The sequence below is a fragment of the Salmo salar genome, chromosome 19 (genome assembly GCF_965601325.2).
Source record: "Salmo salar chromosome 19, fSalSal1, whole genome shotgun sequence".
NCBI classification, from domain to species: Eukaryota; Metazoa; Chordata; class Actinopteri; order Salmoniformes; family Salmonidae; genus Salmo; species Salmo salar.
Window position 1 is genome coordinate 81,769,226 of NC_138309.1, and position 22,940 is coordinate 81,792,165.

Below are 22,940 nucleotides of genomic sequence, written 5' to 3' on the forward strand. Positions count from 1 at the left end.
AGACCCTTTGCCTTCAAATAATTCATCTTCACATAAGTCCCTTGTACTGTATTCAAAATAAAAGCTTCCAAACTCTACTTTCTTGAACTTTCCCAGACTACTATTCTGACAGTGGAACATTCAATGTTCAGAACAGTTTGCGCATATTATATGCACAAACGGTTCTGAACATGGAATGTTCCACTGCCATCACATTGTTGTTTTAACACACTGAAGTGGACATGTCTTTCACTACGCCTCAGTGTTCGTTGTCTCTCCGTTTTATCCGTCTTTGTCTTCATCTCCCTCCTCACATTCCCGACATGCTTCCTCGGTCTCAAAGCCCTAAACAGTGTTGCATCTTCATGACTGTGTGCCTTTGTTTCAAGAAGAAAAAAAAAATGTTTGCGTGTATTCAAGAAGCTTTCTGAGTCCTAACGGTAAATAGACCATCCAGCGTATTGCTTGTACGAGAAAGAATACAAAGGAAACGATGAGAAAAACCTTCTACCAAAACAGATGAGGAAAATAAACCAAAGTCGAGACAAAGTAAACAGAACACCACAACTCATTGTTACAGCAGAATTCACTCAAACACACCATCACAAACACAGAGATTAAAGAGAGTTAAATAGTCTACTGTTCAAACAGTCTACTAGTTTCAAATGCTCTGATGATGGACAGTGAAGAAAGACAGGAGGGGGGTGAGCCAGCGAGTGAGTCGATGGTTATTGGGAACACACGGCAGCCCTACATGCTCACAAGTAAAGGGGTGCTACACACATATTACTCTGCGTACGTAACCCACAGGTAAGTCTAGGAGGGTTTCCCATTGGGTAGTGTCTATGGGGGTGTCTGTATGAAGCAAACGGGTTTGTTCAAGGCCGCTGTTGCCTGGTAGATTATGCTCTCACTAAAACGCCACTAGTACGTACTGTAATACTGGACATGACTGGCGTCTGCTACTGTATGCTGCGACTGCCATGTTCTGCTCTTGTAGAGACCAGGAAACATGATCTAAAATGAGCGCTGTTGTCAGAAAGCCAGGAAGGAAAAGGTTCATATACAAAACAGCCCATCGCCCCTCCCATCACCTGATCAGAGTGACCAACGGAAAACCATGATCCTAGGAAAGTCCTCCGAGCACATTAATACAAGATTAGCACAACCAGACAAATCAGAGAGAACATGGCAAGCCTCCGTTCCCCTCCCATTGATATCCCACCCTGCCTGAAGCTTGGTCTACTGTATGTACAATGTCAGCTCAGCCAATGGGAACAGGACAGTAGGTAGGTAGGGCAGGGTAGGCGTAATAACATGATACATGAATGAGAGCATAAGAAGGGAGAGGTGTTTGGAACTGGGGTGTGGGGTTGAGGGTCATGATCTGAGTCCTGCTAGTGTGCCGTTGCCCCTGGCGGGGGGAAGAGGGAGGGGGCTGGGGGCAGCAGGGGTAGCCGGCGGAGGTCAGGAAGTCATTGAGAGAGACACTGGGTTGCAGGTGTGAGGGGCTGTTGTCTGGGGCTGGCCAGGTTATGATGTCAGCGCCGTGATCCGTGCGAGAGCAGGCGTTCTCGCAGAAGTTGAGCTTGAAAGACTCAATCTGTAGCAGGAAGAAAAGGAAAGAGGAGAGAAGGGGAGAGAGGAGAGAGAGGATGGAAGGAGAGAAGAGAGAGAGGAGAGAAGGATAGAGAAGAGAGGAGAGAAGAAGAGAGAAGAGAGGAGAGAAGAGAGGAAAGAAGAAGAGAGGAGAGGGAGGAGAAAAGAAGAGAGAGAGAGAGAAGAGAGAGAGGAGAGAAGGTGAGAGATGAGAGGAGTGTGGGACAGGAGATGTTGAGATGAAGAGGGTAGAGGGATAACACAAAGAAGAATTAGAAGCCTGTAGAATAAGAAGTCAAAGGTAATGTGGAGGTCAGGGACTTCATGTAGAAATTAAATAATGACCCTCTCTGCTCCTTTTGTATCCTAACTTCAAAAGGCCCCTCTCCAGACAAGACATCCCCTCTCCACTTACTTGTCTCAGGGATGCTTGAGTCCAGGCCCTGGGGGTCATGGAGGCCCTGGGGGTCATGGAGGCCCTGGCAGGGGGCGTCCTCCTTTACCCCATTCTCCTGGGAGGGGCTGCTTGCCTGTCCTGGCACCGTGGCTGGAACCGGGGTATCACTGGGGGGAACCTCATTCCCCTCTGCTATCTCCTGGGCTCCCTCAGCCTAGAAACGAACACAGTGGCAGGGTGTCAGTTGGGGCAATGGAACAGGGGTTTCAGTGTGTGTACAGTAGGATAATAACAAAAAGAGTACTCAGAGAAAACATGGCAGGCACTGACGTTGTCTTCAAATGGTAAGAAACTCATTAAAGCTATTGCAGTACCAGGGTGAGTGGTTTAACGGTATCAAATCAAGTGGAAAATAAAGAGCTTATATTAAATAAAAAAATATTAGATGAGGAATATAACCTTCAGCTATATTTAACAATCAGAATATTAATAATCGGAATCTTTAGACTGGCGTTTAGGAGTACGGTATGTCAGAGTCCATAAATCATGTGTCTCTATTTCACAAAAAGACTACAATGGAAGGGATCAATGACAAAATCCAGGGGAATTTAGATGGTTTGGTAAATGTGTTTGCATTTCAATATATTTCAAACCCATTAAACCCTTGAGTTTTTTTCCACCATTTTCATTCAAAGGAAATGTTCCTACCGAAACCACAGAGAGTACCAGAACAACTATGATGTAAACATGGACTGGTCAAGTGTTGTGTAAGATGATAGGTATGTGCAGGCATACTACAACATCTCTGAAATAGACCTATAGTACCTTACTGTCATTATACTCTCAACTGTATACAAGTTTTGATAAGATGAAATCCTAAAGAATGTGATGGAGGACCAACTGAGAACATGTCCTGTTGTGTGTGTTTATTATCAACTACAGTGCCTTGCGAAAGTATTCGGCCCCCTTGAACTTTTCGACCTTTTGCCACATTTCAGGCTTCAAACATAAAGATATAAAACTGTAATTTTTTTGTGAAGAATCAACAACAAGTGGGACACAATTATGAAGTGGAATGAAATTTATTGGATATTTCAAACTTTTTTAACAAATAAAAAACTGAAAAATTGTCCGTGCAAAATTATTCAGCCTCTTTACTTTCAGTGCAGAAAACTCTCTCCAGAAGTTCAGTGAGGATCTCTGAATGATCCAATGTTGACCTAAATGACTAATGATGATACATTTAATCCACCTGTGTGTAATCAAGTCTCCGTATAAATGCACCTGCTCTGTGATAGTCTCAGAGGTCCGTTTAAAGCGCAGAGAGCATCATGAAGAACAAGGAACACACCAGGCAGGTCCGAGATACTGTTGTGGAGAAGTTTAAAGCCGGATTTGGATACTTTTCCCAAGCTTTAAACATCCCAAGGAGCACTGTGCAATCGATAATATTGAAATGGAAGGAGTATCAGACCACTGCAAATCTACGAAGACCCGGCCGTCCCTCTAAACTTTCAGCTCATACAAGGAGAAGACTGATCAGAGATGCAGCCAAGAAGCCCATGATCACTCTGGATGAACTGCAGAGATCTACAGCTGAGGTGGGAGACTCTGTCCATAGGACAACAATCAGTCGTACACTGCACAAATCTGGCCTTTATGGAAGAGTGGCAAGAAGAAAGCCATTTCTTAAAGATATCCATAAAAAGTGTCGTTTAAAGTTTGCCACTAGCCACCTGGGAGACACACCAAACATGTGGAAGAAGGTGCTTTGGTCAGATGAAACCAAAATCGAACTTTTTGGCAACAATGCAAAACGTTATGTTTGGCGTAAAAGCAACACAGCTCATCACCCTGAACACAGCTCATCCCCACTGTCAAACATGGTGGTGGCAGTATCATGGTTTGGGCCTGCTTTTCTTCAGCAGGGGCAGGGAAGATGGTTAAAATTGATGGGAAGATGGATGGAGCCAAATACGGGACCATTCTGGAAGAAAACCTGATGGAGTCTGCAAAAGACCTGAGACTGGGACGGAGATTTGTCTTCCAACAAGACAATGATCCAAAACATAAAGCAAAATCTACAATGGAATGGTTCACAAATAAACATATCCAGGTGTTAGAATGGCCAAGTCAAAGTCCAGACCTGAATCCAATCGAGAATCTGTGGAAAGAACTGAAAACTGCTGTTCACAAACGCTCTCCATTCAACCTCACTGAGCTCGAGCTGTTTTGCAAGGAGGAATGGGCAAACATTTCAGTCTCTCGATGTGCAAAACTGATAGAGACATACCCCAAGCGACTTACAGCTGTAATCGCAGCAAAAGGTGGCGCTACAAAGTATTAACTTAAGGGGGCTGAATAATTTTGCACGCCCAATTTTTCAGTTTTTTGTTGTTAAAAAAGTTTGAAATATCCAATAAATTTCGTTCCACTTCATGATTGTGTCCCACTTGTTGTTGATTCTTCACAAAAAATTACAGTTTTATATCTTTATGTTTGAAGCCTGAAATGTGGCAAAAGGTCGAAAAGTTCAAGGGGGCCGAATAGTTTTGCAAGGCACTGTATGTACTCTCTATGCATTGTAGAAAGATCAAGTTCATTCCCAGTGCCAGAGGAGATGAATGGTGCAGCCATTGAGATGGTGGTCACGTGACTGATAATATGGACTGTGATAGGCTGAGGGGACAGGCGACATCACACTAGATAGGACTGGCTGATGCACAGACATCCTCTACCCACCTAGATGGTTGTAAAAAAGATGGAGTGTCCCTAGGAGAGGAGCCATAGTAGTTCCTTCCTGTACTACCAGCCTCTCCTCTTGGTCATCCTCACTCCCCTCACACATGTCCTCTTATGGGGCAATCAGTCTGTGTCTGACCCTCATTCCCCCCTCATCTCCCCACTGTAGGGTACACATCCCCCTCCTCTTCTCGCTCTCCTCCACCACAACTCCCTCCTTCCATCCCCCGGTCTTTCTCTGTTGCTCAGACTAGAACTGCTATGCCTGAAGGTCCAGTCTTCCCACATCTCCAAGGAGGAGAAACGGGGGAGGAGGGAGGCAGATTCTCGAGGTGCCACAGGAAGAGAGAGCCATGCTGCCAACCGTCATGAGTAAAACACCTCCCAGCGTCTTCAAGTGTTGTTATGAACACAGTGAGGAAAGAGTACAGAGAAACTAAACGCAATGCTTTCCCCTCCATTGCTGATTTTTATTTCTCTCTCTCCCTCTGTCTCTCTCTTTCTGTCTGTCTCACTTTCTCTCTCTTTCTGTCTCTCTCTCTCTTTCTGTCTCTCTCTATGTCTCTCTCTCTATGTCTTTGTCTCTCTCACTTTCTCTCTCTCTCTCTCTCTCACTTTCTCTCTCTCTCTCACTTTCTCTCTCTCTCTATGTCTCTCTCTCTCTCTCTGTCTCTCTCTCTCTCTGTCTCTCTCTGTCTCTCTCTCTCTTTCTGTCTCTCTCAATGTCTCTCTCTCTATGTCTCTCTCTCTATGTCTCTCTCTCTGTCTTTGTCTCTCTCACTTTCTCTCTCTCTCACTTTCTCTCTCTCTCACTTTCTTTCTCTCTCTTTCTGTCTCTCTCTCTATGTCTCTCTGTGTCTCTCTCTCTATGTCTCTCTGTGTCTCACACACAAACAAACAAACAAACAAACAAACAAAACAGTGGGGAGCGACACTTTCCACAGCCGGTATTGTCCACAGTGTATTGTAATAACGTGGCTTGACCATCGGTCAGTAAACAGGGCCAAAATACAGATAGCCAATGGCACAGGTACGGTAAGTGCTATCTTGGCTATCTTCCCTTAAATGTTTTTCAGAATGCTATCATTGTGGAGATCACATTTCCAAGTTGTTATCTCGACTATGACATTTGATACAGGCTGAACATCTGACATGCAGCAGACGCACCAGACTAAACTAGGCTGAACACCTCAGACGTACGAGAGTAAACCAGGCTGAACACCTCAGACGTACGAGAGTAAACCAGGCTGAACACCTCAGACGTACGAGAGTAAACCAGGCTGAACACCTCAGACGTACGAGACTAAACCAGGCTGAACACCTCAGACGTACGAGAGTAAACCAGGCTGAACACCTCAGACGTACGAGAGTAAACCAGGCTGAACACCTCAGACGTACGAGACTAAACCAGGCTGAACATCTCAGACGTACGAGACTAAACCAGGCTGAACACCTCAGACGTACGAGACTAAACCAGGCTGAACATCTCAGACGTACGAGACTAAACCAGGCTGAACACCTCAGACGTACGAGACTAAACCAGGCTGAACACCTCAGACGTACGAGACTAAACCAGGCTGAACACCTTGAACACCTCAGACGTACGAGACTAAACCAGGCTGAACACCTCAGACGTACGAGACTAAACCAGGCTGAACACCTCAGACGTACGAGACTAAACCAGGCTGAACACCTCAGACGTACGAGAGTAAACTAGGCTGAACATCTCAGACGTACGAGACTAAACTGTAATGTGTATGTAAGTAGGAGTACAAAGTTACTCAGTATGAGGCTCCTTTGTCTGGTGACCTCACCTCAATGTTGCCACCGCCGGGCTCGTGACACAGGTTGTCCATTGAACCCACTTTGGACTTAGCCTTATCCTTGAAGTTCACTTTCTGGGACTCGATCTTCACATCGCCGCCCCCTACAGGACACACACAGTCACTGCATAGGTCTGAGGAATATATCAGTTAGTGATTATGGATGTTTTGTTTAATCTTTAGAATCATCTTTGGTAGTCATGTTTGAATGTTCCTTGATTACTTTTGGATTTCATCTATCAATACTTGTATAGAGTTGAGAATATAATGACAGTAAGGTGCTGTGGTCAATCAAACACATAGAGATACATGAATTACTGTGTACATACATGATGACAACTCAACAGGTCTACCCAAGAGGACCTTACCAGGCTTGTGTTTGATGTTGGCCTTGGAACCACACTTTGATGTCACTTTGCTTAAGTCCACCTTTTTGTTGAGTATCTGAACCTGCAAACCATACAACAGACCCAGTTACACACACTGAAGAGGTCCTTCATGAAAATCGGTCAAAGAGCCATGGCAGCCATCTTCTTCGCCATGCAGTTGAATCTATTTAGCTTGATCATCAGCCATCTGTTCTTGGGAAAAGTACTGCCCCTTCTACCAATGTCTCCAGCGCATACAGTAGCAATAAGAGCACAACCAATCAAAGGAGGAAATATGCATGGAGAGCCAATCAGAGTTGAGCGTCTGTGCAGATCAGAGGTCAGACAGGTAAGGGTGGTGTTTGGTGTTGAGTGAGTTAGAGAGACAGAGACAGGGGAAGTCAAAGCCAAGGGCAGTAGCAGGCACTACGGAGGAGGGCTAGCTAGAGCTACCATGCTGGCTGAAAAAAAATATCACACAACAGCCACTTGTCGCCAAGGCCCAAAAACAACAGAAAGAAAACAACTGTGATTGAGTGACGTGTCTCTGGGCCTCCGGCGTGGAGCAGCAGTCTAAGGCACTGCATCGTAGTGCTAAAGGCGTTACTACAGACCCGGGTTCATTCCCGGGCTGTGCCACAACCGGCCGTGGCTGGGAGTCCCATAGGACGGCGCACAATTGGCTCAGCGTTGTTCGGGTTAGGGGACGGTTTGGCCGGTGGGGCTTTACTTGGCTCATCGCGCTCTAGTGACTCCTTGTGGCGGGCCGGGTGCCTGCAGGCTGACCCCAGTCGCCAGTTGAACGGTGTTTCCTCCGACACATTGGTACGGCTTGCTTCTAGGTTAAGCTGGCGGATGTTAAGGGGCGTGGTTAGGCGGGTCATGTTTCAGAGGAATGCGTTCAGGCAATGACGTGCCAGTGCCAAAAGGGGGCAGCACCGTAGCATTTCGTAGACTAGAACAGAATCCTGAAAATAATTGTCAATTGTAGGACAGTGACTCAGATCATTTGAGTCAGGTTCTTGAAAAAGGTCTCCAACCGAAAAGTCTACAATAAACGGGCGGGAGTTATTCTTTTTTGTACCAGTCTAGTTCAGCCTGTCTCAGACCTGTTCCAGTGGAGGATTCAGCAGACTAATAAATAAAACCCCTCGAGGTATTTATTGGTCATGACATGCGGTCGGTCGTGTGGGTGGTTGGGGGCCATTGAAGCTAAGCTGCAATCCGGTACTAACCTTCCCTCCACCAGGAACATGCTTGATATTGTCCTTGGAACCCAAGCGTGAGGTGACGTGGCTGAAGTCCAGCTTTTTGGAGACTATCTGAACCTACAAACACAGCAGAGCAGGCAGAGAGGAAGAGTAGGGTCACCGTGGGGGTTAGGGTTAGAGGGATAGTGCTGTGACGAGGAAGGAAGAGAAGTGTGCAGAAAACATCTAGAGGCCACACACAGAGAGGTCTGTTAAGTCACACATGCGGGTCCCACATCCACACCTGCCCTTTGAGAATGCTCAATTGCCGCAGTATTGAAACAGGCCCATCTTTAAATGGGATTGTATTATGATAGTGATGGTTCCTCCTGTTATGTATTGTATATTGTTGCTAACCTACTTGTGTTGTTACGAGTGCTAATTACAGGAACTGTGGTGATATTGCTATGTATATTGCTATGTATATTGCTATGTATATTGCTATGTATATTGCTATGTATATTGCTATGCATATTGCTATGTACCGCATTGTTGGTTAAGGGCTTGTAAGTAAGCGTTTCACAGTAAGGTCAAATCATATTTTATTGGTCACATACACGTGATTAGCAGATGTTATTGCGGGTGTAGCGAAATGATTGTCTTCACCTGCTGTATTCGGCGTATGTGACAAATACAATTTGATTTGATTTGATCTTTTAATGGTCTTAAGTGGATGGCGTAAGTCACTGTTTGTTTAATAGTCACTCTGATGATATCCAGCCATATTGAGACATTCATACTTGCTAGCACATAGACCGATAATCACAGTGTGACAATATGAAATTAGTACTACGAACCCACTACTTAGATTTAGACAGGAACATGACAAAACTTCATACTGTTCACTAGACATTTTTGTTAGAAATCACTGCACCCACCCTTGTGCTGACAGTGAAGCAAAGGAAAAACACACACACACACACACACACACACACACACACACACACACACACACACACACACACACACACACACACACACACACACACACACACACACACACACACACACACACACACACACACACACAGACCTATCCTTATGGGGACCAAATAATTGATTCCCATCCAAAATCCTATTTTCCCTAACCCGTAACCCTAAATCTAACCCTAACCTTAATTGTAACCCTAAACCTAAAACTATACCTTACCGTATCTCCTAGCCCTAACCTTGATTCTAACCGTAACCCTAAACCTAACCTTGATTCTAACCGTAACCCTAAACCTAACCTTGATTCTAACCGTAACCCTAAACCTAACCTTGATTCTAACCGTAACCCTAAACCTAACCTTGATTCTAACCGTAACCCTAAACCTAACCCTAAACCCAACCTTGATTCTAACCGTAACCCTAAACCTAACCCTAAACCCAACCTTGATTCTAACCGTAACCCTAAACCTAACCCTAAACCCAACCTTGATTCTAACCGTAACCCTAAACCTAACCCTAAACCCAACCTTGATTCTAACCGTAACCCTAAACCTAACCCTAAACCCAACCTTGATTCTAACCCTAAACCTAACCCCTAAGCCGAATATAGCATTTTTTCTCGTGGGGACTGGCAAAATGTCCCCACTGAACCCCAAACCCGAAAACTACACCTGACCCTAACCCTAAAACTACACCTGACCCTAACCCTAAAACTACACCTGACCCTAACCCTAAAACTACACCTAACCCTAAAACTACACCTGACCCTAAAAACTACACCTGACCCTGACCCTAAAAATACACCTGACCCTAACCCTAGAACTACAAAATACACCTGACCCTAAAACTACACCTGACCCTGACCCTGACCCTAAAACTACACCTGACCCTGACCCTGACCCTAAAACTACACCTGACCCTAACTCTAAAACTACAAACTACACCTAACCCTAAAACTACACCTGACCCTAACCCTAAAACTACAAACTACACCTGACCCTAAAACTACACCTGACCCTAACCCTAGCCCTAAAACTACACCTGACCCTAAAACTACACCTAACCCTAACTCTAAAACTACAAACTACACCTGACCCTAAAACTACACCTGACCCTAACCCTAAAACTACAAACTACACCTGACCCTAAAACTACACCTAACCCTAACCCTAAAACTACACCTGACCCTGACCCTAACCCTAACACTACACCTGACCCTAACCCTAAAACTACACCTGACCCTAACCCTAACCCTAACACTACACCTGACCCTAAAACTACACCTAACCCTAACCCTAACCCTAAAACTACACCTAACCCTAACCCTAAAACTACACCTGACCCTAACCCTAAAACTACACCTGACCCTAACCCTAAAACTACACCTGACCCTAACCCTAGCCGTAAATCCTAATCCTAACCTTAATTCTAACCCTAACCTTAATTGTAACTAAACCTAACCCCTAAGCCTAAAATAGCTTTTTTTGCCTCGTGGGGGCTGGAAAAATGTCCCCACTTGTCCAAATGTTCCTTGTTTTACTATTCTAGTGAGGAATTCTGGTACCCACAAAGATAGTTAAACAAAAACACACACTAAGCAGTAAGAGGTTTAAGCTCAGATCCTTGACAGCCATAGGAGTCTGGTGGGTATCATTGTGGGAATTTGGGAGATTTAGTAGTGTGACTGAGCAGAACTCAGAAACACATAATGACTTAATGACTTAGAACAGCCCTCAGTAACGACCCTGTCTCAGGGCATTTAACACTATGGCAGGCTCATGTTAAAACCATCATTCAGGATATATATTTGCATTGCTGTCAAGCAACATTGTCAATATGGACTCCCGGCTCTCTGGCTCTGGTTTGAGCCTTGCGTTACTGTATGAAGTCCTGTGAGGAGTCTACCAGGGATGCGTTTCTCCCCTCCAAGGGTACGCCATCCGATCTGGTATCCCATTTACCATTCATCCATATCTCAATAATCACTCACTAAAATACAACATGAATCAGAATGGTTGTATTTTAAACACTTGTTTCTTTGCTGTGGTTCGCTGCCACGAAATCTCACGTTGATAATAGAAACTCCAGAAAGATGAGCGCTGTCTGGCTGTAAACACACTGGTGTGAAGTCCACTGTGAGAGCTGTCTGGCTGTAAACACACTGGTGTGAAGTCCACTGTGAGAGCTGTCTGGCTGTAAACACACTGGTGTGAAGTCCACTGTGAGAGCTGTCTGGCTGTAAACACACTGGTGTGAAGTCCACTGTGAGAGCTGTCTGGCTGTAAACACACTGGTGTGTAGTCCACTGTGAGAGCTGTCTGGCTGTAAACACACTGGTGTGAAGTCCACTGTGAGAGCTGTCTGGCTGTAAACACACTGGTGTGAAGTCCACTGTGAGAGCTGTCTGGCTGTAAACACACTGGTGTGAAGTCCACTGTGAGAGCTGTCTGGCTGTAAACACACTGGTGTGTAGTCCACTGTGAGAGCTGTCTGGCTGTAAACACACTGGTGTGAAGTCCACTGTGAGAGCTGTCTGGCTGTAAACACACTGGTGTGTAGTCCACTGTGAGAGCTGTCTGGCTGTAAACACACTGGTGTGTAGTCCACTGTGAGAGCTGTCTGGCTGTAAACACACTGGTGTGTAGTCCACTGTGAGAGCTGTCTGGCTGTAAACACACTGGTGTGTAGTCCACTGTGAGAGCTGTCTGGCTGTAAACACACTGGTGTGTAGTCCACTGTGAGAGCTGTCTGGCTGTAAACACATTGGTGTGTAGTCCACTGTGAGAGCTGTCTGGCTGTAAACACACTGGTGTGTAGTCCACTGTGAGAGCTGTCTGGCTGTAAACACATTGGTGCGTAGTCCACTGTGAGGTCACACCAGTGAGTCATTTGACAGTGAATCAGACTCTCTTTTCAGGCTTCATTCTCACAATGGAAAACTCAGGAACAGTGTCAGTCGGTCGGTCAGTCACTTGTTCATCTACTTTTAGACAGCAGTCCGTCAGTCCATGCAGTGAATGAGTGACAATAAGAGAATGAGGGAGTGCATGTGTTTATGTGTGTGAAGAATGAAATGTGGCAACAACAAAAAAACTGTAAAACCGCAATGTTTTCAATAACAAACAGAGGGCGGAGATATGAACAGCTTGGGGAAGAATGGAGGAGATATGAACAGCTTGGGGAAGAATGGAGGAGATATGAACAGCTTGGGGAAGAATGGAGGCGATATGAACAGCTTGGGGAAGAATGGAGGAGATATGAACAGCTTGGGGAAGAATGGAGGAGATATGAACAGCTTGGGGAAGAATGGAGGAGATATGAACAGCTTGGGGAAGAATGGAGGAGATATGAACAGCTTGGGGAAGAATGGAGGAGATATGAACAGCTTGGGGAAGAATGGAGGAGATATGAACAGCTTGGGGAAGAATGGAGGAGATATGAACAGCTTGGGGAAGAATGGAGGAGATATGAACAGCTTGGGGAAGAATGGAGGAGATATGAACAGCTTGGGGAAGAATGGAGGAGATATGAACAGCTTGGGGAAGAATGGAGGAGATATGAACAGCTTGGGGAAGAATGGAGGAGATATGAACAGCTTGGGGAAGAATGGAGGAGATATGAACAGCTTGGGGAAGAATGGAGGAGATATGAACAGCTTGGGGAAGAATGGAGGAGATATGAACAGCTTGGGGAAGAATGGAGGAGATATGAACAGCTTGGGGAAGAATGGAGGCGATATGAACAGCTTGGGGAAGAATGGAGGCGATATGAACAGCTTGGGGAAGAATGGAGGAGATATGAACAGCTTGGGGAAGAATGGAGGAGATATGAACAGCTTGGGGAAGAATGGAGGAGATATGAACAGCTTGGGGAAGAATGGAGGAGATATGAACAGCTTGGGGAAGAATGGAGGAGATATGAACAGCTTGGGGAAGAATGGAGGAGATATGAACAGACACTTTAGAAGACAATGACAATAGGATAGAGACAAATAAAGAGAGAGGGTAGTAAACAGAGGGTAGTAAACAGAGGGTAGTAAACAGAGAGTAGTAAACAGAGGGTAGTAAACAGAGGGTATTAAACAGAGGGTAGTAAACAGAGGGTATTAAACAGAGGGTAGTAAACAGAGGGTAGTAAACAGAGGGTAGTAAACAGAGTAAGAGAGAGAGTAGTAAACAGAGGGTAGTAAACAGAGGGTAGTAAACAGAGGGTAGTATACAGAGGGTAGTATACAGAGGGTAGTATACAGAGGGTAGTAAACAGAGGGTAGTAAACAGAGGGTAGTATACAGAGGGTAGTATACAGAGGGTAGTAAACAGAGGGTAGTAAACAGAGGGTAGTATACAGAGGGTCGTAAACAGAGGGTCGTAAACAGAGGGTCGTAAACAGAGTAAGAGAGACGTAAACAGAGTAAGAGAGACGGTAGTAAACAGAGGGTCGTAAACAGAGGGTAGTAAACAGAGGGTAAGAGAGAGTAGTAAACAGAGGGTAGTAAACAGAGGGTAGTAAACAGAGGGTAGTAAACAGAGAGTAGTAAACAGAGGGTAGTAAACAGAGGGTAGTAAACAGAGGGTAAGAGAGATGGGGGTGAGAGATGGGGGTGAACTCACTTTGGCCTGGCTGGTCTCTTTGGAGGAGGAGCCTTGGCCCAGGGCGTCGCTCCTGCCAGAGACCTGGGGAGACAAGGCCCACCTTGGGTCAATAGTACACACAGGAAAACCAACGGAGGGGTGGAGGGAGGGAGGGAGGGAGGGAGGGAGGGAGGGAGGAGAGGGAGGAGAGGGGGCTGCAGGACTACCTCCTCTATTTTGAGGATGTATCCAAAACAGCAGGGCTGCGTTTATTTCAGAGAACATGCATGCCTGTGTTTCTGGGCACATGCAGTTTGGGGTCCATCGCTCAACATGTGGGACCATATTTCTTTCAATGTTGGTTATTGGTTATTCCAACATTGGACTTGGTTATTCCATCATGTTGACACTTGACAGTAGAAGTGAAAGCTATAGTATAAGGGGACAGACAGGAAAAAGGAAGTGAGAGGTGAAGTTGTACAGAGGTTAGATTCAGAGAATGGGGTGAGATGTCAGGATGGATGCAAGATGGTCAATGGAATCAAATGGAGATTTATGGAGGAAGTCACAGTTAACTGAGGTTAACTGGGAACCATTTTGAATTAAAATAGAAGACAAGCTGGAACCAGTTACTAGCTGGGAGAAGAAACCAGCAGGAGGGGGTTGTTAACTGGGAAAGCTCTGATGCGGGATGTGGCGTTAGGAGCAGGGTACTATGGGAAAATAGCGTGTTAACTGGGGCATCATCTACTGAACATAACCTGGCTGTAGGAGGTAAAGCCATTAGATGGTCAACACTGAGACTCAACATGCAGAACCATACAGAATATTAGAACAACAGTGTCTGTAAAGCAAGGCCCTCTGTGAAACAGAATACCTAATGTATAAAACCCAACCTGGCTCATCAACATGGTATCCCCCCCCCCCATCACTGATGCACGACTCCCTACCTTCCCCCCTCCGGGCTGGTACTTCATGTTGTCCGTGGAGCCGATCTTGGAGCGTACGTTGCGGATGTCAGGTGCGGGGGCTGTGCTTGGGCGGGAGGTGGTCCCCGAGGCGCTGACACTGCCCCAGGTGGTGTTAGAGGTGGGATGGGGGACGCGGGGCCCCGGGGGCTTCTTCTCTGGTACTGTGGAGGAGGGGGCGGTGGCTGGTTTGGTGGTGGTGGGGCGGACACGGGGGGTGGCATTGGTGGTGCTAGCTATGGAGCTGCGGGTGGTGCTGGTCCGGGGCCGGGTGGAGTCAGCTAGAGGAGGAGGAGGAGGAGGAGGGAGGGGAGGAGGCGGAGGAGGAGGAGCAGGAGGAAGAGGAGGAGGAGGAGGAAGAGGAGGAGGGAGAGGCAGAGGAGGAGGAGGGAGGGGAGGAGGAGGAGGCGGAGGAGGAGGAGCAGGAGGAAGAGGAGGAGGAGGAGGAAGAGGAGGAGGGAGAGGCAGAGGAGGAGGAGGAAGAGGAAGAGGGAGAGGCGGAGGAAGAGGAGGAGCAGGAGGAAGAGGAGGAGGAGGAGGAAGAGGAGGAGGGAGAGGCAGAGGAGGAGGAGGAAGAGGGAGATGCGGAGGAAGAGGAGGAGCAGGAGGAGGAAGAGGAGGAGGGAGAGGAGGTGAAAGAGGAAGAGGGAGAAGAGGAGGAGGACAATAATAAAACAGGTAATGAAGCAGTAAGAAGTAAACTCAGATAAATGACATACAGTGTCCTCCGTAATTATTGGAACAGCGACACGTTTGTTGTTTTGGCTCTGTACTTCAGCACTTTTTACAGTTACAGACACACACATATAATACCCCCAAGACAAGCTAACCTCTCACCATTACAATAACTGGGGAGGTTAGCATTTTGGGGGGGTATGATATTGGTGCGTCTAACTTTCTCACTCATCATTATTCACAATTCATCCAGGACTATCTGAAATCATGGTAGAATCCACATTAATGTGTTTAGAAACATATTCTATTCTTATTTACAATGAAAGTGACTCCAAAATGACACAATACATTATTTACCATTAATTTCTATTGGGCACAAAATAATCTGAAACACAACCAAAACTAACAGCAAATGCATCCAACAAGTCTGTAGAGTAGCAAGCTTGATTTGATCATTGTGTACTAGGAATATAGGACCAAATACTAAACTTTTGACTACTTTAATACACATAAGTGAATTTGACCCAATACTTTTGGTCCCGTAAAATGGGGGTACAATGTACAAAGTGCTGTAATTTCGAAACGGCTCACCTGACATGGATGAAAATACTCTCAAATGAAAGCTGACCGTCTGCCCTTTAACCTCATAGTCATTGTATCATTTGAAAACAACAAAAAAGTTGTCACTGTCAGTCCAATAATTACAGTGGGCACTGTAAATCAGCTCAGAGTATAAATCAGACAGGACCACCATAAACCCCAGTATAAATCAGACAGGACCACCACAAACCCCAGTATAAATCAGACAGGACCACCATAAACCCCAGTATAAATCAGACAGGACCACCATAAACCCCAGTATAAACCAGACAGGACCACCATAAACCCCAGTATAAACCAGACAGGACCACCATAAACCCCAGTATAAATCAGACAGGACCACTATAAACCCCAGTATAAATCAGACAGGACCACCATAAACCCCAGTATAAATCAGAAAGGACCACCATAAACCCCAGTATAAATCAGACAGGACCACCACAAACCCCAGTATAAATCAGACAGGACCACCATAAACCCCAGTATAAATCAGACAGGACCACCATAAACCCCAGTATAAATCAGACAGGACCACCATAAACCCCAGTATAAACCAGACAGGACCACCATAAACCCCAGTATAAACCAGGCAGGACCACCATAAACCCCAGTATGAATCAGACAGGACCACTATAAACCCCAGTATAAATCAGACAGGACCACTATAAACCCCAGTATAAACCAGACAGGACCACCATAAACCCCAGTATAAACCAGGCAGGACCACCATAAACCCCAGTATGAATCAGACAGGACCACTATAAACCCCAGTATAAATCAGACAGGACCACTATAAACCCCAGTATAAACCAGACAGGACCACCATAAACCCCAGTATAAACCAGGCAGGACCACCATAAACCCCAGTATAAACCAGACAGGACCACCATAAACCCCAGTATGAATCAGACAGGATGCACTGCTACATGTATTATCCCGCTTCATATCTGACTGTTATCGCATGATGAACTACATGTACCCTGCCTGCCGAGAATTAAACCTTACATCCTCCCTGAAAGAGTCTTATTTCTGAGCAGAAAGACATGCTCGGTAAAAACAAAAAATCATCCCTCTTTACGCGTATGGAAAACGGCTTCTGCCTACGTTGCTTGTTATGTAACGTTGAGATGTAGTGACAGTGTCAGCAGGGGAAAGTAATCCCCAGAGTGTTGAGATGTAGTGTCAGCAGGGGAAAGTAATCCCCAGAGTGCTGAGATGTAGTGTCAGCAGGGGAAAGTAATCCCCAGAGTGTTGATGTAGTGCCAGCAGGGGAAAGTAATCCCCAGAGTGTTGAGATGTAGTGCCAGTGCCAGCAGGGGAAAGTAATCCCCAGAGTGTTGAGATGTAGTGCCAGTGTCAGCAGGGGAAAGTAATCCCCAGAGTGTTGAGATGTAGTGCCAGCAGGGGAAAGTAATCCCCAGAGTGTTGAGATGTAGTGCCAGCAGGGGAAAGTAATCCCCAGAGTGTTGATGTAGTGCCAGCAGGGGAAAGTAATCCCCAGAGTGTTGAGATGTAGTGCCAGTGCCAGCAGGGGAAAGTAATCCCCAGAGTGTTGAGATGTAGTGCCAGTGTCAGCAGGGGAAAGTAATCCCCAGAGTGTTGTGATGTAGTGCCAGCAGGGGAACGTAATCCCCAGAGTGTTGATGTAGTGCCAGTGTCAGCAGGGGAAAGTAATCCCCAGAGTGTTGAGATGTAGTGCCAGCAGGGGAAAGTAATCCCCAGAGTGTTGAGATGTAGTGCCAGCAGGGGAAAGTAATCCTCAGAGTGTTGTGATGTAGTGTCAGCAGGGGAAAGTAATCCCCAGAGTGTTGAGATGTAGTGTCAGCAGGGGAAAGTAATCCCCAGAGTGTTGAGATGTAGTGCCAGCAGGGGAAAGTAATCCCCAGAGTGCTGTGTCGAGGTTTTTACTCTCTTCGGCTTTTAGAAATACATTTTTCTTTTTTTCTCTGAGACTTCACCACCTCTTTGTCACGGCCTGCATGCGTCATCTATGTGTTCCTGCGTGACCACTGTGTCACTCTTCATTTCTGTCCCCCTCTGTGCAACAGCCGCCTCTAATCCCCTAGCTGGAGTTACAATACCGTGGCTGTCTGGCTGAGGGACCTAGTGCTGCCTTTAAAAGGAGGAGAGAGAGAGAGGAAGAGAGGAGTGTTTCTGTACCTGTTGTTGACTTCAGAGTGCTGGGCTTGATATCCTCTCCTGGCTTGCTGTCAGTCTTTGATGCTGAGAGGCAAAACAGAAGAGATCGTTCATGATCAGAGCTCAGCCTGTTCCTGCTTGTTGTTGTCTTGCCAAAGTTTGTTTGGCAAAGCAGTGAAGTCAGGTTGTGGAATGCAGAAACAGTTTGGTACCCTGCTGGCTCGACATCAAACACTTTGAGTCACCAAAATAATTGGTGGCAGTGTGTGTGTGTGTGTGTGTGTGCGCGGGTGTGTGTATGCGTGTGTGTGTATGCGTGTTCAAAGATGTGTAAGTGTGTGGCATAGAGACTCACCCAGAGGGCGTCTGGTTGCGGGTGCGCTTGTGGCGGTGCGGGGCGCCATGGCTGGTTTACCGGTTGCCGTGGTAGCAGAGCCGTTTTTTGGGGCAGCAGGTGGAGCTGTGGAGCTGGTGGCCGCCTTTGGTACTAGAGGACGTCTCTCTGTGGTCTGGAGGGAGAGAGAGACAGGGAATGTGTGGTAAACAGAGAGGAAGGAAGGAAGGAAGGAAGGAAGGAAGGAAGGAAGGAAGGAAGGAAGGAAGGAAGGAAGGAAGGAAGGAAGGAAGGAAGGAAGGAAGGAAGGAAGGAAGGAAGGAAGGAAGGAAGGAAGGAAGGAAGGAAGGAAGGAAGGAAGGAAGGAAGGAGCTCCACTCTTTAGTCACAAATAATGGAGTACTAGAATTCAATACAAATAAAAGGTTGAATGTGTAACGTAGCACTCTAAAAAACTTAAGCTGTGGGAAAGAACCTCCTTGTTGCATAATGTTACATTCATAAAAAACACTTACCATAAATATTCGATGTACAACAAAAACATAAACAAAATGCTTATAATGTAATTGCAGCTTGTAGGATTATTCATGATATCATTCTTATTGCCATCTGTCCTCTGCAATCAGAGCAGAGCAGAACAAGGGCCAGGTCCCATGGTGTTTTTTGAAGCATTTCCATAATGCACTGCTCTATAGGGTATTTTCACAACAGTGGGCACGCTAAATTGCCTCACCCCTCATGCCCCTGGGATGTTGTTTAGCCAAAAAAGTTGTGATAATGTCCCTGTACGTAGTTAAACAGGCCACCACTAGAGGACAATGGCAGATAATTACTGTCTGGAGCATGTGTGGAAGTCCTAGTTCATACTTAGTTACAACTATGGGCCATCATATACAGCAGTAGCGGGCACTATCATCCAGAGAGGGCTGGTGTTTGTCCAGACCTTCGCTCCAACCAAGCAGTAACACACGTGATTCATTCAACTAATCAAAAGTCAAACTAAATCAGGTGTGCTTTGGCCCACACTGGCCCCCTGCCGAGAAGATTGGACACTCCTTTAACTATATACGGTCTACGGTAACAGATGGCCCTGCTCAACACCATCTATCACCTCTGAGAGCACAGGTCAGATTCATATTATCAAGATTTTAGGAATGAAGTGCTTATTTATGTCCTATTCCTGTCCAGACAATCTTGTCACGGAAGCATCTGGAATGTGTTGCATCGGAAGTGGAAGGAATCGAATGGCATGCGACGGAATCCTCAATACACAGGAGAGGCAGGTGTGCAGGTCTCTGGTTTCACAATAGGATGTGTGTTGCCTTGGCGCTGATGTAAGGATTGCACTGGGAACCAGGGATATTAAAAGAAGGCCAATGCCTGTCTGATTTCCCCACATGTGGACACACCGCCCGAGGGAGGCTTTACATGGAAACCGGCCTTGTTTTCCCCACAGCCTCCTCATTCATTCCTCTGTCATTCATGTGTGTCGATCCTTCGAGCTGCCAGACCTCTTGCCCTAGACTTCATTACCGTACTACAATAAACAGCAGTGTAATACATACAGTAGCAGTCAAACGTTTGGACACACCTACTCATTCAAGGGTCTTCATTTATTTTTGACTATTTTCTACATTGTAGAATAATAGTGAAGACATCAAAACTATGAAATAACACATATGAAATCATGCAGTAACCAAAAACGTTGTAAACAAATCAAAATATATTTTAGATTCTTCAAAGTAGCCACCCTTTGCCTTGATGACAGTTTTGCACACTCTTGGCATTCTCTCAACCAGCTTCACCTGGAATGCTTTTCCAACAGTCTTGAAGGAGTTCCCACATATGCTGCTTTTCCTTCACTCAGTCCAACTCATCCCAAACCACTCCATTGGGTTGAGGTCGGGTGATTGTGGAGGCAAGGTCATCTGATGTAGCACTCCATCACTCTTCTTCTTGGTCAAATAGCTTTTACACAGCCTGAAGGTGTTGAAAAACAAATGATTGTCCCACTAAGCGCAAACCAGATGGGATGGCGTATCGCTGCAGAAGTCTGTGGTAGCCATGCTGGATAAGTGTGCCTTGAATTATAAATAAATCACTGACAGTGTCACCAGCAAAGCACCGCCACACATCATACGTCCTCCTCCATGCTTCATTGTGGGAACCACACGTGGAGATAATCCGTTCACCTACTCTGCATCACACAAAGACACGACGGTTGGAACCAAATATCTCAAATTTGGACTCATCAGACCAAAGGACAGATTTCCACTGATCTAATGTCCATTGCTTGTGTTTCTTGGCCCAAGCAAGTCTCTTCTTCTTATTGGTGTCCTTTAGTAGTGGTTTCTTTGCAGCAATTCGACCATGAAGGCCTGATTCACGCAGTCTCCTCTGAACAGTTGATGTTGAGATGTGTCTGTTACTTGAACTCTGTGAAGCATTTATTTGGGCTGCAATTTCTGAGGCTGGTAACTCTAATGAACTTATCCTCTGCAGCAGAGGTAACTCTGGGTCTTCCTTTCCTGTGGTGGTCCTCGTGAGAGTCAGTTTCATCATAGCGCTTGATGGTTTTTGTGACTGTACTTGAAGAAACTTTCAAAGTTCTTTAAATTTTCCAGGTTGACTGACCTTCATGTCTTAAAGTAATGATGGACTGTCATTTCTCTTTTCTTATTTGAGCTGTTCTTAACATAATATGGACTTGGTCTTTCACCAAATAGGGCTTTCTTCTGTATACCACCCCTACCTTGTCACAACACAACTGATTGGCTCAAACGCATTAAGAAGGAAATAAATTCCACAAATTAACAAGACACCTGTTAATTGAAATGCATTCCAGGTAACTACCTCATGAAGCTGGTGGAGAGAATGCCAAGAGTGTCAAGGCAAAGGGTGGCTACTTTCAAGAATGTAAAATATATTTTGATTTGTTTACCACTTTTTTGGTTTCTACATGATTCCATATGTGTTATTTCACAGATTTGATGTCTTCACTATTAATCTACAATGAAGAAAATAGTAAAAATAAGGAAACACCCTGGAATGAGTAGGTGTGTCCAAACTTTTGATTGGTACTGTAGTTAAAGGCAAATACGTTACACCAGCGGTTTAGAGAAGTGGCTGTACATCATGTACATTGTAATGTATATCTGCTACACTAACGGTTGAAGTTGAGAGACTTAGGTGTGGTGAGGGAAGCCTTGAATAACTGATGGTTGTCCCTGGGTCTCTCTAGTAAATGCCAGGGAAGGAGTGATGAATGCAGGCTGCCCTTGTGGCCTCTCCTCTGACCCTTCACCTCTGGCCCCCTCCCCTCTATGAACCCTGCTCTGAGTAATCCTGTGGACGGCCACTCAGCACTCGGGACTTACTGGGAGCCTACGGGGCTTACTGGGAGCCAAGTTTAAAAAGGTAGATACCTTACAGGCAGATTATGCTCTGAGCACCACAGAAGTCAGACAGTGTCTAATTTACAGCTCCTGTAAAAATTAACATAGTAGCTAACTAAGCTAACACTTCTGCTAAACAGACCTGAACATGCCCATTCTTCTGATCAACAAGATGATGAGTAGGAGATTGAAAGACAGGCTAGGAGAGTAGAAGTAGGTAGTAGTTTTGCCTTGACAGACCGACACCACACAGTTGTAAGGTATGGAGGTGCTGAAATCTGAGGTGGAGGGGACTGCGGCTGTTCCTAAAGCAGGGCAGGGGCACTCACCTTAGGCTTGACCTCACGGGGCGCAGTGGTGGAGGTGGTGGCTGCGGATGCGGGGCGGCTGGCTGCGGACAAGGGCCGCTTGTGGGCAGTGGTGGGGGTGGGAACCTTGGGCATGGGTGTTTTTTTGCTGAGTTTGGCTGAGGTGGAGGAAGGGGTGGGGCGTTTGGGGGCAGCAGCACTGACGGATGCTGCTGAGCTCGGCCGTGGCTTAGCAGCGCTCGGTTTGGTTGCCCCCCCAACAGGCTGCGCGATGAACGGCACACCAGACAAATGGAGAGCAAAAGAAAGAACAAAAGAAAGCGAGAAAGAAAACAACAAAAAAACACATGATCATAGCAGCAGGATAACAGCAGGAGAAAGCAACATAAGCAGGATAACAGCAGCAGGATAACAGCAGCAGGATAACAGCAGCAGCATAACATAAACAGGATAACAGGATAACAGGATAACAGGATAACAGGTTTACAGCAGCAGGTTAACAACAGCAGGATAACAGCAGCAGGATAACAGGATAACATTAACAGGATAACAGCAGCAGGATAACAGCAGCAGGATAACAGGATAACAGGTTTACAGCAGCAGGTTAACAACAGCAGGATAACAGCAGCAGGATAACAGGATAACATTAACAGGATAACAGCAGCAGGATAACAGCAGCAGGATAACAGGATAACAGGTTTACAGCAGCAGGTTAACAACAGCAGGATAACAGCAGCAGCATAACATAAACAGGATAACAGGATAACAGGTTAACAACAGCAGGATAACAGCAGCAGGTTAACAACAGCAGGATAACAGCAGCAGGATAACAGGATAACATTAACAGGATAACAGCAGCAGG

General features: G+C 45.9%; 1 protein-coding gene across 9 annotated transcripts in view; it reads right to left on the minus strand.

The window, feature by feature from the left end:
• Positions 1 to 1,414: 1,414 nt before the first annotated feature.
• LOC106579667 (uncharacterized) overlaps positions 1,415 to 22,940 on the minus strand; it is a 136,749-nt gene continuing 115,223 nt past the window's right edge. For 4 of the 9 annotated variants that reach the window (XM_045702769.2, XM_045702773.2, XM_045702768.2 and 1 more), the window contains 10 exons: positions 22,100 to 22,342; positions 18,397 to 18,550; positions 18,063 to 18,125; positions 14,610 to 14,908; positions 13,699 to 13,761; positions 8,144 to 8,236; positions 6,909 to 6,990; positions 6,532 to 6,674; positions 1,994 to 2,189; positions 1,415 to 1,582 (listed from right to left, as the gene is read on the minus strand). In XM_045702769.2, coding sequence (XP_045558725.2) covers positions 1,578 to 1,582; positions 1,994 to 2,189; positions 6,532 to 6,674; positions 6,909 to 6,990; positions 8,144 to 8,236; positions 13,699 to 13,761; positions 14,610 to 14,908; positions 18,063 to 18,125; positions 18,397 to 18,550; positions 22,100 to 22,342 — 1,341 coding nt within the window. In that variant the 3' untranslated portion in view covers positions 1,415 to 1,577. The remainder of the gene's footprint in view (positions 1,583 to 1,993; positions 2,190 to 6,531; positions 6,675 to 6,908; positions 6,991 to 8,143; positions 8,237 to 13,698; positions 13,762 to 14,609; positions 14,909 to 18,062; positions 18,126 to 18,396; positions 18,551 to 22,099; positions 22,343 to 22,940) is intronic. The other 5 variants (XM_014159800.3, XM_045702775.2, XM_045702770.2 and 2 more) reach the window with 5 other exon arrangements.